The sequence below is a fragment of the Leptonotus elevatus genome, chromosome 2 (genome assembly GCF_054856555.1).
Source record: "Leptonotus elevatus isolate MCC_2025b chromosome 2, RoL_Lele_1.0, whole genome shotgun sequence".
Lineage (NCBI taxonomy): Eukaryota > Metazoa > Chordata > Actinopteri > Syngnathiformes > Syngnathidae > Leptonotus > Leptonotus elevatus.
In genome coordinates this window covers 20,969,079-20,987,227 of record NC_141240.1, presented here as the reverse complement: position 1 = coordinate 20,987,227, position 18,149 = coordinate 20,969,079, and the positions used below count along the sequence as shown (strand labels likewise).

Here is an 18,149-nt window from a genome sequence, read left to right as displayed (position 1 = left end):
TGCAATGCAACAAAGTTGTCCTATCATTTGTACAGCATTAAATTGTTTCCACTATAAAGCGACATTTTTTTAAATCTACCAAAAATGCACAATATAATGTATGCTGCCTGGATTGGATGGGTGAAGTGAAATACGTAATCTGTTCCAGGATCATCATAAAATCTTTATTAACAATACAGGCAAACATTTTAAGTGAAAAACAAATTGGGCATAGTATGTTACAATGTGAAAAAGAAAAAGGTATATATTCTCAATTTGGATGACAGATAAAGAATCGATGCAGTCACCAACATTTAGAGGAGAATCTTAATGCTCATGCGATGGTTCTCAACTTTTCATTAAAACATTCAGACTTTTTGGATATGAAGACAGCAGCATAGTGGAAAAGTGGTTTGCTTCAAAACATGTTACGCATGTCGTTTTGCCACAGGCAATGGACAGACAATGGACATAAAAATTACAAAGTCACAGAGAACACTGCGGTGCTTTTATTTTATCATTAGAATTATTGTCATCAAATAAATCCAGTTTGCATGTGTGACAGCAGTACAACCTCTAAAATCTTTATGCAACTTCAGATGTAGTTCTGCAGATAATGTGTTTCCATAAACTCCAGACCTCATCTTTCCTAATGTGTAATTCGGGACCTATAAAATTGTCTGACTGGGATCTCAAAATAAACATTACCTCAATCGGCATGTACGGTATTCTTGCTGTACTCTGACTCAAGTTTCAGTTTAAGAATGGTCTTCCTGGCAGTTAGTGTACTGCATTACAGTATTTTCAACCACTAACAGACAGTGCTGCATAACGTACAACAATCAATGCATGCTCATCTACTGCCGTACATAATGTATTTCAATTGCAGTAATTGACAATTCCGAAATTACATTACAAGTCAAAATGGCGGTCTTATGATGATATCGGAGGAGGGTTTGAAGTCGGATTTATCATACTCGAAGTGGCCCATTTCTGCGCTCAAAGTGTTTGAAGCAAATGTAAACAACATAGATGGCTGATTCAGATAAATTCGTTGTTGTTGTGGTTAACACCGCCTTTTCAAATCACGTTGTGACACGTGAACATATGTCTTGTATTTTCATTTGCCTCGAATGCTTTGAGGTCGTTACTGACACAATCCGAGTGGGATAATTCCAATTTCCTACTTCCCTCGAATGCAGCAGTTATCCTCTGTTAAATGACCCCCTGCGTCAATTGAAAAGCATTGGACTTTGGATCGAACTTGTAATTTGATTGGTGAAGATTATTTTAATTTGAAAATGTGATAAAATGTTTTTGACTAAAATAACGTGCCTGGTTTGTATGCCAGCAGGCAAAAACAATACAGTACGCCGTGGAAAATGAAGTGTTGCATTGTGGATATATAAGAAATGCCCGGATGTTCGGAATTGTCAATTGCTTTACGTTTATGACCTACAAGTGTTTTACAAATATTAAAACATAACTTTGACTTTTACACTGTGTTAGGATAGCTTATTGTGATAGACTTCACTACAGTGCATTCCAGCATACAAATTCGGGTTACATCACCACTTTTAGAAGGGAACTGTCGTAAATTCAAGACCCCCTATACAATATGAGATGTTCACCAAATTAATAATAATAATAATAATAATAATAATAATAATAAATGGGCGTCAATTATACGCGGATTTCCGCTATTTGCGGGCCCCATCACCGCGAATAACGGGAGTCCACTGTCTGCACACGGAGCAGTTGTTCCTACGCTTGATCTTTTGCCACCCGGAAGTACGTGTGACGTCATGGTGACAATTAAGATGTACTTACTACTTGACCTGCAATGTTGCGAACCCCGGAAATAATATTCTGGCGGCGCGTCTGGGTGTGGTGGCTTTTACGCATGGCGTCTGCCGACAAGAACTGCCAGACAACTTACTATTTCGAGATGGGAATGCTCCGGCGACGACCCCCCTCCACCCCACTCCCTCGTCCGCACACCTGCTTGCATCCGTCTCCCCTGACAGCGACTTCTCAGCCGCCGTCGTCCTCGCCTTGGCTGGAGTTGGGCTCCCGCTTCCAGTCTGTGGCTGCCGCTTCTGAAGTCTTTGGTCCTTCCAGCTCCCCTTTGGATTATCCTCCTAACGGTACATTTTAGACCCGGTTTCCCTGTGGACTCATGGCGGAGGGTGTGCGACCCGAGGACTATTGCGACGAGGTGCTGGAGGACGAGTTTGGAGAAATCATCAAGTGTCGATCTGGTAGGTCAAAATAACTTTGTGTGCGTGTGAGAAGGTAAATAAATACAAGTCGACAACAACTTTACCATTTAAAACAACAACAACGCACTATTTTATAGAAAATCCGTGGTGGCAAAAGTACTCACACTGTAGATAAGAAGTACAGTACAGAAAATACTCTGGTAAAAGTAGAAGTACTGATTCAACTCTTGCGGCAGTACTTAATAAACTATAAGAAATGTTCACAGAGTGCAAAGGTAAAAAACATTTTTTTTACTGTCAATTATATACAAGTTTTGACAACTTGTCACAATTTTAAAAAATTGCACAAAATTGTTACCATCTTTCATTAATCTGCATAGTCTCCATACCGAGAAGAATAAAAAAAAGTTAAATTTTGTATGTTTTTAAAAAAAAATCACACATTGTCTTAACTTTTATGCTTTCAATGTGTTCAGATTAGAGAATTTTTGTATGCCAGAAGCAGTTTTTCTAAGATGTCACAATATCTTATACTTGACAACATAAAAAAAACAACCTAAATAAGGTCATTAATTGGGAATATTTTACTTAATATCTTACCAAATCAGTTTTTATCTCTTATCACACCCCTCCAATATGGCCGTCAATCAAGACCATAACAACAGTTAACGTCTCTCATTTTGTCTCGCTTAAGTACGGAGATCCTACAAATCCTACAATGCACTTTGCTTGCTTTGCTTTTTTCTCTCCTTTTGTTCATGATGTGACCCTGATGGCATTTCTGTGACATCATTAGTTGTTTTCAGCTTGGAGATTGTGAGGTCACCTGATTGCCTTTGAGCTCACGTGAGAACACATTCCTTATTGTTTTGAGTCACTTAAGAATTAGTATGTCGTTTTTATATTTAGGATTTTCAGTCGAGTACAATCTGATTTGATTGAATCCAGTTATTTCATTCAATTCATTACAACTAGCTCTAGATCTAGTCCAGTGTTGATTGATTTAGTGTAATTTGAATACATAAAAATTGCAGATGTAATATACTGTATGTACGCATACTGGCATCCTTATGCCTTACTTTGTTCCGTGTACAGTTTGTTGTGATACACAAAAACATTTAAAACAGTATTGCTTTTGGTCTTTTTTGGGGGGGCTCAAAATGTCTGCAGGAAAGTCGGATCACTGTAGTGGTGCAATAGGTTTGTTTAGTCAAGATGAAAACGAAGACAGAATTTACATTCATGTCTCCCAAGTGTTTAGACTGAAATAGCAACAACATGATTTATGTCTCCAGAGGACACGAGCCATGCACGTCTGTCAAGAAGTGGCTGCATTGTACACATATTACATTGCTATGGAGGTAAATTTGGTGCAAAACTAACTTGTGCAAAAAATTTGTACCTGTAGAAAAAAGTCTAAATTTGTATCTGTAAAAGTCGTGATTTGTATCTGTAAAAAAAATGTGTGCCTGTAAAAAAAAAATTTGTGTCTGTAAAAGAAATTTGTACCTGTAAAAAAAAAATGTGTATGTGTAAAACAAATTTGTATCTGTAAAAACAAATTTGTACCTGTAAAAGTCATGATTTGTATCTGTACAAAAAAAAATTCGTACCTGTATTAAAAGTATAAATTTGTATCTGTAAAAGTTGCGATTTGTACCTGTAGAAATGACAACTTGTAGTCAAAGAAGTCGCCACTAGGAGTCACAAGTGGGTTTTCTGCTGCTGTACTGTGACGTGAGTTTTGCCCCAATTGTTGCGCTACAAATGTAGCAAAACTAATTTGTACTTGTAGAGCGCCTGATTTGTACTTGTAAAGAAGGGGGCGGGCTCTGGTGCAATGAAGGGTTGTTTTGACCAATCAAGTGAGAAGGATTTGAGCGGATTGGAGCGCAACCTCATTGGTTTAGCGAACGACGGTGGCGGGACTCGCGGAAGGATACAAGCAGGACACATCGTCGCCAACCAACATACATATTAAGAATACTTCTTAATATGTATGTTGAGGAAGAATACTTCAGTATTCTTAATATGTATGTTGAGGAAGAATACTTCAGTCGACTGAAGTATTCTTAATATGTATGTTGGTTGGCGACGATGTGTCCTGCTTGTATCCTTCCGCGAGTCCCGCCACCGTCGTTCGCTAAACCAATGAGGTTGCGCTCCAATCCGCTCAAATCCTTCTCACTTGATTGGTCAAAACAACCCTTCATTGCACCAGAGCCCGCCCCCTTCTTTACAAGTACAAATCAGGCGCTCTACAAGTACAAATTAGTTTTGCTACATTTGTAGCGCAACAATTGGGGCAAAACTCACGTCACAGTACAGCAGCAGAAAACCCACTTGTGACTCCTAGTGGCGACTTCTTTGACTACAAGTTGTCATTTCTACAGGTACAAATCGCAACTTTTACAGATACAAATTTATACTTTTAATACAGGTACGAATTTTTTTTTGTACAGATACAAATCATGACTTTTACAGGTACAAATTTGTTTTTACAGATACAAATTTGTTTTACACATACACATTTTTTTTTTACAGGTACAAATTTCTTTTACAGACACAAATTTTTTTTTTACAGGCACACATTTTTTTTACAGATACAAATCACGACTTTTACAGATACAAATTTAGACTTTTTTCTACAGGTACAAATTTTTTGCACAAGTTAGTTTTGCACCAAATTTACCTCCATACATTGCTCCCTAACATACTGTAGGACAAGGAGTCCTTTTTTTTTTTTTTTTTTTTCTGTTGCACTTTCTGATACTTAACTCATTCACTGCCCTTGACGCCTATACACGTCAAAAATCCATTTGAACTATTTCTATTAGTTATATATTTTATTCCACTTTTGTTGACAAGAGTATTAAAACCTAGAATTTTTTAAAATAATCTTTTTTCTTTTTTTTTTTAAAGAAAATAATAGATTGTTGAAAATGAGGGGCGGCAGGTGATTACAATTTTTAATTGTAATTAATTGCATGACTTTAATAGTTAACTCACAATTAATCACAAATTTTATATGTTCTAAATGTACAATAATTTTTTTCTAGGTTTTCATACTCTTGTTAACAAAAGTGAAAAAAAAAGTTAAACTCATAGAAATAGTTCAAATGAATTTTTGACGTCTATAGCCGTCAATGGCAGTGAATGAGTGAATGGCGTTCCAAATTCTACTCACTTGTAAACAAAACATTTTGAGATGTTCACAGCGTCTCTCTAAAGTCACTATACATAGACTTTATTTTTGTTCATTTGGACAAACGCAAGGACATCATTTGACAGCTTTCGACGTTGCAGTGTTTTCCGCGGCCTTGATGAAAAACTGCCATCCACCCCGATTTTAGTTCTGTGTCTGTTTGAGAAGCTTTATGGCCATCGGACTGCTCTAACTCTAACACATAATAGGCCTACAATATACATGGTCCATGTCAAGGATCTGTTCTTGACAACCTACGCAGAGGATGACGAGGATGACCGCCACTGACGAAAACACCGAACTCTTAGAGCAGGTGTTTGGGCAAAGCCAGTGAAAATCTATCTGGAGTGCTGCACTGGGACTTGGCATCAACAAAAGCTCGATTTAGCAGACGCTTTGGACTAGTGATAGCTTTACATGTGACTTGTGGCGGTTGTGCATCTTAATCTTGTGCTTGAAGCCTTTGAATAATCTGAAGTCCGTCGAGATAAAACTGTGTGATTCTTGGAAACATCTACTGAATGGACCTTTTGTCGATTGAGTTCCAGTGCAGTCCTCCAGATAGACTTTTGGTGGACGCCTGCTCAAAGAGTTTGGCGTTTTCATTTGGTAGCAGGCCAGCCAGTGCCTTCTTTTTTTTGTAATGAGCAGATTCTGTTTCGAGAAAATTTGTTATGGATAGCGTTGAACGTTTGAACAGTGCGTCAGCCATAAAGCTTCTCAAACTGGCACTGAAATGCAGTCGGAGACTGAGAGACTTCTTGCCAGGCGGCAATTTTACAACTCTGCTCCAACCAATGCTGCGCATTTGGCGAGCCATGGGCAAGGGAAGGATACAGTATGCACTCAAAAACCGCACAGCCAAAGCTGTCACATGCTGATGGCTTCACTTCTGTATGAATGATATCTGAAATGAAACTGAAAAAAAAAACATAGTGACTGTTTGGACATTGTTTGTTTATACATGAAGAGACATTTTCCCGTAAAGGTTGAGGTGTCAGATTATGTCAAAATTTTGTTAATGAGTGCGTGCGCTAGTGGAAGTTTGGAATGAACTTCGGATTTGGCAAATGTCTGTGCTCTTGACTAAAATCCCATTTGTTGTATTGAATACTGTAAAAGCATTTGGGAAGCAGCTAAACTAGTGTTGTGATGTTTGAGTGGACGCTGAATTTGTCACATAGTGATGAGATGAGGCTCGAGGTCCTCTTTTAGAACTTGTAAAGACTGAATGTCCTTGAATGGTGTACTGATGGGCGAGCTCCAACAAAGTAGAGGGTCTCTCTCTCTCTCTCTCTCTCTCTCTCTCTCTCTCTCTCTCTCTCTCTCTCTCTCTCTCTCTCTCTCTCTCTCTCTCTCTCTCTCTCTCTCTCTCTCTCTCACACCATCACCCCCTACCTCCCAAACTACAGCTGGTGGGTCATCTCATGCTGGAAATAGCAGTCAGCTGGCTTGTTGGGCTGCTGGTGTGGGTGTCAGATGTCATGTTCTCTCCCTTCCCGTTTTTTCTTTTTCCAAGTCCCGCACCATCATCTTGCTCATGTCCCATACACTTCCGATGCATCCCATTTCCTGCTCTGAATGGTTAATTGGCTAATTGTGCATTCATTATGACAGAAGAAATAGAATGTACAGTAATCCTATGTGATGTTTTCTGCCCCTCCCTATTTAATCTTTGACCACCCAGGTTGGAATTTGGTTTCTATATCAAGCCGCTGCTGCATGTCTCAAGCCTAGCCCCCTCCAATCTGTAACATTCCACATTGTATGAGTTACTCTTAGGCAAATCATGTATCGTTTGATAAATCACAATTTGATTAATTGTGTTTACACGATCCTGTGAGAGAGATGGCCATATTTGCCTCGTTTGCTTTCTAGACTATGGGACCACCCCTCTCCCTGCTCACATCGACTAGGAAATTATAGCAAATAACATGTGACTCCACCCGGCAATATAAACTAATCAAATAAAAGATAACGTGATTTTAGCTGTGAGCCAGTAATGGCATTTTTGGGCCAGAAGATGGCAGCACAGTCCTTTGGCCAACAACCACTGTGTATGTGTTCAGTAGAAAAGTTTGAGAAGAATCCTGTAAACATAGGGCTGGACAAACTATTGTTTTGACAGGATATATGGGCCAGGTTAAGGGGAAAATAATTATAAAAGAAAAAGGAAAGGAACATTTTTAAAATGTATATTTGAAATACCTGAACTACTTTTTTATACTACTACTACTACTACTACTACTACTACTACTACTACTACTACTACTACTACTACTACTACTACTACTACTACTACTACTACTACTACTACTACTACTACTACTACTACTACTACTACTACTACTACTACTACTACTACTACTACTACTACTACTACTACTACTACTACTACTACTACTACTACTACGGCATGGTGGCTGACTGGTTAGCACGTGCGCCTCCCAGTGCAGAGGACGTGAGATCGAGTCCGGGCTTCGGCCTTCCTTGGTGGAGTTTGCATGTTTTCTCCGGGTTTTCTCCGGGTACTCCGGTTTCCTCCCACATTCCAAAGACATGCATGGCAGGTTAATTGAACACTCCAAGTTGTCCATAAGTTTGATTGTGAGTGGGGATGGTTGTTCGTCTCTGTGTGCCCTGCAATTGGCTGGCGACCGGTTTAGGATGTACCCCGCCTACTGCCCGAAACCAGGTGGGATAGGCGCCAGCGCCCCCCGCAACCATTGTGAGGACAAACGATTTAGAAAATGGATGGATGGATAATAATAATAACAAAGACTTAGAACTAGAAATACAGAGAATGTGGCATATGAAAACCGTAATGATCCTGGTGGTTGTTGGTGCACTTGGTACAGTAAAGAAGAGTATGGTAGAAAACGTAATGAAAGTATCAGAGAGAGCTACTATGACAGAGATTCAAAAGATCTGCATGCTGGGATCTGCGCGAATCCTCAGAAAAGTGCTGACTTGAGTGACTGACGCCCGAGATGCATGGTTTGCACCGGGCTGATGCACAAAAGGAACACTGGCAAAGACTGTGAAAAAAGCGATGATGATAATAATAAAAAAAAAATATATATTTATACTGTATATACAATTTAAATAATTCAATCATTAATTAATTCTAATTAACAATTGTTTAATATCTTAAAATAATGTTAAGTGTACACATAAAACTTTTTTTTATTGTATCTTTTATCCAATTTATAAAATTGAATTACTACAGGGTGGCATGAATAGTGGTTAGAAAATCTGCCTCACAGCTCTGAAATTGGTGGTTCAAATCTGGGCCTATGTAGTTTACACACCCACTTTCCAAAAATTGGATTCATTGATGACTAAATTGTCATGAGGTGTGGATGTGAGTGGGTATATATGTGTCCTTTGATTTTTAATCATTTAGTTTTTGGCTGCCGATGAGTCCCCTCTGCTGCTGTAATTAATGACAAGACTTTGGTGGGAAAAGCTCAGGCTGACGTTTTGGATTATATAGGATCCCAAACCCATCAATAAGAAGAACATACCGTTTTTGAAACGTGATTGGCTAAATCATATAGGCCAATCATATTGCAGCTGGGCGTGTCCCACTGTCCTGCCTAGAACTCAGTGGGATTCATAAGAAGCGCCTATGAGAGTTAACGTGTCTCCAATTGATTTAATAAGCACAACAAAGTTGCCACCAAGGCTGATACCATGGAAAATTTGCATGACTAACATCATCTTGTGCCCCTTCAATAAAGAACGTTGTTGTATTCATCCAAACATTTGAAAAGAAAACATTTTAGAGCTGTAATTGCAAGACTGTGATATTTTTTGCTCATGGTTATATATCATAATCTGATACCGGCCAGGTGTCATTCGCCAAATATGAAACCACGGCTCTATTATCTGATAGAAAATGCTGATTGGTGTCAGCAGGTACGCCTTCCAGTTGGCCAGTTTCATGTAATGAGGTGAGCTTTAGTTACTTAATTTTCCTGTCATTCATTTGCACTCCTCACCCTTTTGTCACCTTCTGCCTCTCTTGCTTTCATACCAATTTGTTTTTCTTATTGCTTCTAGCTCCTGCGCATTTGTCCTGTTTTCATTCAGCCTCTGCATCATGTTATTAAACCATTGTCAGCAGCACTCTTTCGACATTGAATGGGATTTTCAAGGCTAATGAAAAACAAACATGGACGAGGAGCAATGATTCAGAAGATGCAATTGAAGTGAGGGAAAGGCGGGATTGAAGGAACGACTCAGAGAAATGAGACAGATGGCTGGAGGGCAGATCGAGGTGGAAGGTTTGAATGGCTGATGTGGAGATGAGCAGGCTGAACTCGGCAAAAAGAATGAGCTGCTCATCGGTTCTTCTATGAGAAAATTGGGAGACGTGTCAGGCTTGACAATCATCAAATATATGGAAAAAAAAGAAGAAAGAAAAGGTGGTACTTCATAAACTGGACAGATGGGGCGATTCTCAGAGGCTTGTGTATAGCAATAATTTCAAGCTTCCTACTACCCTCTTATTCAGCTTGTTCATGTGAAAACCAGAAACCAACTTGTCGACTCAATGACATGTTTGATATTTTTCTGTGCCTTTACGGAAGCCCTCAAAATCCAAGCATGTAGTAACCAGTTTAAACTGAACAGGGGCGGGGCTACATGGTGGCCAGCCCACATTTAGGGGAACATTTTGATATGAATTTCCTGCCGTATTCACATGGATGAAATGCAATATTCTTTGACCCCTTGATACTCTGCCACAAATCATTTATATTAACTATATATGTGAAGAGAAAAAAAATACAATTGATCTGAATACAAACTGTAAAATAATCTGTCGTTTGTAAAGAATGAACCTTAACACACAAACAACATGGCTGGAAGTCATTGTTTATCATACCATCAGTCATTGTTTCATGAAACAGAATGCACACATATCCACAACCTTGCTCAACATGTTCATAACGCAAGCAGGAACAAACCTACCGGTAAGTAAAATGCAACGTTTAGAATTGACAACTGATCACGCTATTTGACTGTTAGCTAGGAAATCAGTGCGTGAGATAGAAGTAGACTAAGAGATAGTACACAAAAGCAAAGCAATGGTGACAAATTGCATTATCTAGTCAATTTAGCTCAGCTAAATGTTGCTGTTTAATTAGATGTGTTCTTGCATTTATTATGAGTGTGTGCTGAGCAAGGTTCTGGATATGTGTAAATTTTATTTCATGAAATCCTGATTATGAGTGGCATCATAAAAAAAAAGACTTATCGGTTACAGTGGGGTTTAAAAGTATGCAAATGTACACATACGTGCTTGAACACCTGTATGAAGGACCAAAAATGCCTAAATAAATAAAAACGTAAATAAAAACAGATATAAAAATATAATTCAAAAGTTAAATACAAAAGCATGAAATAAATAAATATGAGAGCATAGCTTTTTTATTCATTTATTGATGTTTAAATTTATTAAAAAAAAATATTTTCACAATTATTTTTATAGTTATTTTTTAGTTGAGTCTTGTTTATTTATTTTTGTATTTTACCTATGTTTGTTTATTTATGTATTTATTTATATTGTATATCTATATTTGTGTTGTTTTTATTTCCATTTATATGTATTTTTTGTATGTAATTTTTGAATTACATTTTTTTAACTTGTTTTTATTTTCACTTATTTATTTATTATTTTAATGTCACCCCGGCCACCCCACTTAAAAATTTCTGGCTACGCCTCTGAAGAGTAATCAAGACATGAACAAATGAGTGGGGTTGTCACAAAGATGAGAGAGTAAGTGCTGAGAGATACACAGGGACAGGCTCTGATTGCACTTAATAACTGTTCATATGCAGGGCGAGTCTTATAGTAATCAGTAATCACTCTCCAGTTCCAGTACACTCATTCTCCCACCAGCCTCTGGGTTTAGTTTTGAGCTCAGAGGAGCAGCAGCATGGCCACGCTTTAGCCTGGAATTATAATTAGCATGTAGATTACATTCTAGCACAACCACTGCACCCTCCACGCCTCCAAATTAGACAGGGACCCTCCTTGAAGACTGAGACGGGAAACCAGGACGAAAAATGACACCTTTTTAAAAATAACTTTTCCAACTCTTTGGTGAGACTGACCAGTTAAATGATGCATCGGGAAGTTGTCACGGCATGGTAGCTAGGTGACCTCTTCATCTTCTGTGATGTCAAGAACCTGACCTGATACTGTCAGAAATTGGGGTAGGAAAAAAAAAAGAGGCAATTTTGGTCCCTCAATATGAGACGAAGCCAACGCAAGAGCTACAGGAAGGCTATTCTCAGTCCTCATTTGATATTCAAAGCGTGAGAAGGGCAATGCAATGTAGGTTGTTAAAATTGGAAAATGAAGAAGATGAGCACTAGAATAGAACACACACATTCACCAACTGATGGAACAATGGGATGGATGAAGCCTCGTCATGGGCTGCTTGGGTCCGCTTCGTTGGGAATCGGCTCCCATGTAGGGCGTCAACGGTAAATCAAACAATTTGACTACAACAAAGGTTGAAACTAAATCTCTGCCTCTGGGCAGCTGCATGTTACGCACTAGAAATTAGTTGCCAGTCAACTCTACATTCTCATTTGTTGACACCCACATCACTCACCAGGCCAGGTCTCGACACGGATACTACAGTAGAATGTGCAGCAGGGGACCAAGTGGACAAAATAATATCTGGACTTCACATGCACATGTTAATGTGTTTAATAATAAAAAAATATATATATTTTAATCCAATTACTCGATTAATTGATAGCATACTTAAAAATATTCAGAAACTGCAGCCTTAGCTCCCACATAACACAAACCCTGGGAATTGCTCATGCACATCCGTAATCCATCTGTATGCGGCGAACATGTCTGCTGGTATCTGGTAAATAAGTTGAAGAATACTAAAGCACCCAATGATTCACGTCTGGTGGTTGTTATTTAATTAGATTTAATTTCACCCAGGCAAAGGTGTAACTCAATTAAGGCCAATTTTAATTAGCCAATCTGGCTCCACTCACTTTTCCTGCCACAAGGGCTTGCGTCGCATTTCAGATGACTTCTTTATATTATTATATAAAATTCTATTAAAGAAGGCGCACATCACAATTAGCACATCTGACAGTAAATCAAAGTTCTACTGTAGGCTTCCTGATACGTGGTTGATGTGTATGATTAGTGCCTCACCAAATTTCTCCTTCCTATTAGAAATGCTTGTGCTTAAAAGTGCTCAGAAGCAATCAGTGACAATTCACATGATTTGGTCTGCAAAAGGTTTTCAATCTAACACCCTCTGATTACACATGCGGTGTTTCTTATATTTCACATGTTTATGAACTTTTGTTTTGTCAGTTAAGTGCTACTCTTTAGTTCTTCTAATGTTTGTAATACACCCAAGATTTCAGTGCTGGAAACCACTTCCCAGATAGTAGTTGGAATTGTACTGGAACTACCTTTCATTTCAAACCACCTTTAGGTGTTACCTAAAGTGCCTGTGAAATGAAAACAAATGTCTTCTAAATTTGACACCACAGACTAGTGTTGTTCATAATCCTGTTAAGACAACGAGGGACACTAAAGTGTCCACGCCAGCGAACTATCTGAAGGGAAAATGTATTTTCAGGTTGTAGCCAGCTAGCTCGCTAACTGTATGTCAATATGTTGAAAAACAGTTTTACCATCTTATCTCCACAACTTAGTTAGTATTACATAGTTCTTAGTCTTTGCACATTTACAGCAATTATCTTCCAACAATGTACAAAGAAACAAATCTCTGAATTCAGTTTACAGGCTCTTTAAAAACAGCATGGGGTGGGGGGTGGGGGTCGTTTTGCTACATGGCCCCCTTGACTAGTTTAAAAATGACTTTTATGCCACCGTAGTAAATGCAAATTTAAATGAGGATTTGTTTGGACATCACCTTTCCTCTCTCTCCATTAATTCAATGTATTATCTTATTGAGTAATTTGAAAAGACTCCAGCATCTTCACCTGTCAGGCACATTTGAACTAGCGTAGTGTGTGTTTTGTTTTTGTTTGTTTTTCTGCATATTATTAGAAGAGTACACATTTCCCAGTGGTCCCCAGGGTGTCTTGTCATTGCTCTCATTCTAAATCACTCCACCTAGAGCGGCAACATACAGTACATGCTTTAACCACACAATAAAGATGCCCTAGCAACTGGAGCCTGGAGGCAATTTAGTGATCCCGTAGCAACCCAGGTACCTCGCCCTGAAATGTGTTTTGGAAATAGAAATTTCTATCGCCAAATGTGCCTGTGTCATTATTTATAGAGTGGTAAGGGAACACATTGTAAAGGTTTAAAATGTAATCATAAACAGACCCATCAGCTACGAATATGTAATAGGCTCGGTTCAATATTTTTTGCTCTTTAAGATCTTGAGCCTCGCACTTTGATGTGACTTCATCAGTTGGCAGTTCATTCCAGTTCAACTTTGTTTGATGCACGATTGATAGATGAATAAATCAAAAGTCTCAACTGCAACGCTACTCGGAACACCGTTTCAAATGAATCATTTTTATAGTGCACAAGTTAAAGCAAACATTACTGAAGATCAGTTGAAAATAGGGCAAGGAAAATACTTTATCCTCTTCTTTTTATGTAAACTATCCAACCGCCATTTAAAAAAATTTTTTTTTACTTTTTATCCCAGAAAGCGGCCATCACAGCTGCTTTTGGGCAAGAGACACTGCACCCCCTGGACTGTTGCCAGTCAATCACAGGGCACATATAGATAACACCTCACATGCACATTCCTACTGACGGGCAATTTAGAGTCATCAAATAACATTGGTGCATTCGGAAATAAACATACACACACGCGCACACGTACACACACCTATAGGGAAACTGTCTCCTTAATGGCTGAGCTCCTGAGTCCCCAACAGCGATAAGTGAATTTTAATTAAGGGAATATTGAGAATTGTAATAAATTATTTTAATAGCCTGCAAATTGCTTCAGTTTTCCATTGCAAGAGCGAGTAAGAGAGCGTGAACAAGAGGAGCTTGCGTTTGTGTGTCTGTGTGTGTGTGTGTGTGTGGGGGGGGGGGTGTGTGTGTGTGTGTGTGTGTGCGTGTGTTTCAGAGATTGGGATAGAGTTTGTGCTGCGCTTAGTGACTAGACTGTGATGCATTGTTCTTTTAAACAGTATGTAGTGCATCTAACATTTGGTATTTGGCTAGGTTTCCTCAAATTCAGTGGCGTCTTGAGATTAGGACTGCACAATTAATTTAATTTTAATCGGGATCATGATTTTGGCAGCCACGATTAAATTAACCTGATTGTTGGCGATACCATTATAAAATGCAGGCTGTGCTGCATATCTAATCAAGCTTTTTCTCAGCCATTAGTCAGCCAACCACATAGTTAAGGCTTTATTAAGCTGCCTAAATAACTAGTAAGCGAAAGGCATCAACATTTGTTGTCTGGGCTGGTTTGGATTCCGGGCAAGTGATATTCAGTATTCAATTTTCAGTTACCCCTTAATACATTTCCAATTCTTGGGTAAAGCCGAATTTTTTTTAAAGTATTTAAAAAATATATATAATAAATGTATCTGAATGGGGGCGGGGAGAGCAGTGACCGCCCCATCAAAACAGGCAGATTTGATTTCCTCTCTGAAGAAAAGTTAAAAGTGCTGCAATTATTGATCCTAGGGGTATTTTGATGAAAGCATGACACTGTTTCTAAAAACATGGTAACTGATTCCCCTATCGTAACGAAAATGTATACCCTAATGTCTCTTCTTTAAAGGGCACGACAGGAGCGATGTGGGCATTTGCGTTACATTTGAACAAATCCAAGATGTGTTGTCAAACCACTGCATTACCCTAAGAGCTCTTTCTAATATTGTCTTTTCATTAGGGGTGTGAATCTTTGACTGTCTCTCAATTCGATTCGATTGAGATTTTTGGGTCGATTCAGAATTGATGTTTGATTCAAAATTATTTGATTGACAATGATTTCTGCTTCATTTATAGATGTTCAAAGAATCATCATGATCTACTTCAGTCTGACTCGCTAATGCTGTTTAGCGCGCTACTCGCGGCACTTTTATCACCCAAAAGAACAGCTATTCATACAAAACGCTTCAAGAATGTATACAGAGAAGCATCTTAACATTACTCACCGGCATAACTTAACAGTGTATCAGAACGTGCGGAACCACACTGCCCTTAAGTGGCCAAATCGGGTACAAAATGATCAGCAAAAAAAACACCCAATAAGGTACATATTATTGTTTTGTAAATGTATACTTTTTTGTAGCTTCACAATTCCCTTTACATTACACAATAATTGTTAATATATATATATATAAAAAAAGCTTGAAACTCATTGAAAAGTTTAACGTTTATCCGATCTTACCATGCACTGCTTGAAGGGGAGGATAATGGTTGTGTTCATGAGCCATAATGTCCGCTTCCTTTTTTCACCTCCGTTACCATTAGATGTCGTTGGAGGACCTGACAAAAACAAAAACAAAAAAAAGCAACCATAGAGCTGTGTGCTAATGGCGATGCTAAGCTATTGTCCATATTTTGCATTATCTTTGATGGTACAGCCTCCCCTACTAAGATGGCCGGCCGCCATGTATGTCTATAGATTCTCTTTGATGGTAAAGTAGCCCTAGATTTATTTATTTATTTTTGCCTGCTCTAACCGACTGCAAGTCTACTGACGGTGCTGTGTGGGGGATTTGCAGTCAATTTTGGAGCTAATAAACTTCAAAAGGTACTCTACAATTGAGGTTCCAACGTATGTATGCAAGTTTCAAAGGACACAACAACTCATAGTGTAACTGAGCATTGTTAGCTTTGTTAATGTCAAATCTTTGTGTTGAATCACATTAGTGTGCATGTGTAGCTAATGAAGTGCTGCATAGTGGACATTCATGGATATTGATTTTCTAAATGAAAGTGATATTGAAAGACGGCCCGTTGTCTGTCTAGTCTTCTAATGAACACATACATGAATGCACTGGGAACAGGACCAATTCCAAGTTCACAATGGGGTCCCGGCATCCTGCAGCCAATGCGTGGGCGGGAAAGCCTGGCATTTCTAAACCCTGGCTGACAAATGGAGGCTCTTTAATGACGCTTGTGAGTAATGACATATGGTAGCTGGTGCCAAACGGAGCTTTTCTCAGCTGCTGGGTATGATGGAACAGGCAGTCGCTTGTTGTTGTGCTTGTCTTGGCAAACAGGAAGTTGACACAAGCGGTTCTGATTAAGCAGTGTATAATCATAATGTACCAATGTCTCTCGTGGGGTCATTATAGCATATTAAAGCCCGAAAGACTGCTGTGCACTCGGGGTTGAACGGCTAAAGATTTTTTGATGTTGTTTTTTGTAAGATGGAGCTTGGCTTTGCGCTGCTGCCCTCGTTTCACGCTGCCAGTCCCATGCTCCCGCCGGTGTGAATAGTTTAAGACGAGCAGCGATTGGAATAACCAAAGCTAGCTAGCTACTGACGAGTCTTTTGCGTCGACTTCAGCCCACACTTCATTGTGGAAGTGTTTTAAAATAGTCATTTTGCAGCGTTTTCAAGCATTTGAGGTCATGCTACAACATCTCAATTGGCGGATTTTGTCTTGGTCACTCCAAAACTTTATTTATTCATTTATCCAGAGGTGGACTTGCTGTTATGTCCCAAGTTGTTGTCCTGCTGCATAACCCAAGAGAGCTTGAGTTTGAGGGCACGAACTGATGGCCAGACTGCAGGATTTTCTGGTAGACGGTAGTATCGATTGCTCCATTACTCGCAGCAATGAACGGGGTATGTCCGATCTTTGTGTTTACAGATAACTGATGCGTATCGCAAAGACGGCTGCTACCAATCTGACGAGATCCGATTCCATTTGTTTGCGTTTTCCCCCCCTTGTTTTACGATGCCATGGCACATATCCGGATTGTTGAACAAATTCAAAGCAAAATTAATTAATTGATTTTTTATTTATTTATCTGAATTGTGTCATGAACCATGCAGGGGGAATCCAGCCTAAAAGAGTGCCTTAAAATTGTGTCCTGCATGAAATGTATTGATTTGATAGGAACTACTGTTTGCGGAAACTGGGACTAAAGGCAGTCATTCTTTCTAAATAATTTCACCCCCAAAAAATTAATTGGGTTATTACACCTATGAATTGTTTTTAAATGAATCCAATATGCTAATGTTATTACTTTTGCAGCCTTTGGCAATCCCTATTTGTTGTATGTAACTGCACTGCAGCCTAACAGCCCATACTGGTCTGTAACAGGAAGAGTACAATGTTGCTTAGACGGCTGTTAATTGCTTCTCCTTCCTGCTCCTCCGATTGATGTTGGCTTTCCAGCCAATTAACAAGGCTTCAGATGACCCAGGAAATGAGCTGATGTTCTAATCATAAACTAAAAATACACTTTTCAGAGCCAGCTGGGTATCAAGTCACCTCGGCTCTGACCCTTGCGCTCGATGCCTGTCCTGCATTTAAGTTTTAAATCCAGAAATCAAATCAGAATATCTCTGCCGTTACAGTTGTTTGATGGATTTTTGGCTATGCACATGGATGCATTTGTGAGAGTACTGGCAGGCTGTAACGCCGACGCCTATCACCCAAAGTCAAGTCAAGTCATCTTTATTTATGGGATATACTGTAGGTTCCAGCTCACTTGTTACCCTATTGAGGATAAGTGGTATACAAAATGAATGGATTGAAAATATTTACTCCATCAT

At 39.0% G+C, this 18,149-nt stretch overlaps 1 protein-coding gene across 12 annotated transcripts in view; it reads left to right on the top strand.

Annotated features, from left to right (window-relative positions):
• The first annotated feature begins 1,851 nt into the window (after window positions 1-1,851).
• dmd (dystrophin) overlaps window positions 1,852-18,149 on the top strand; it is a 139,065-nt gene continuing 122,767 nt past the window's right edge. For 7 of the 12 annotated variants that reach the window (XM_086067209.1, XM_086067207.1, XM_086067203.1 and 4 more), the window contains exon 1: window positions 1,854-2,240. In XM_086067209.1, coding sequence (XP_085923335.1) covers window positions 2,159-2,240 — 82 coding nt within the window. In that variant the 5' untranslated portion in view covers window positions 1,854-2,158. Of the gene's footprint in view, window positions 2,241-18,149 lie in introns of all 12 variants that reach the window. The other 5 variants (XM_086067208.1, XM_086067205.1, XM_086067204.1 and 2 more) reach the window with 2 other exon arrangements.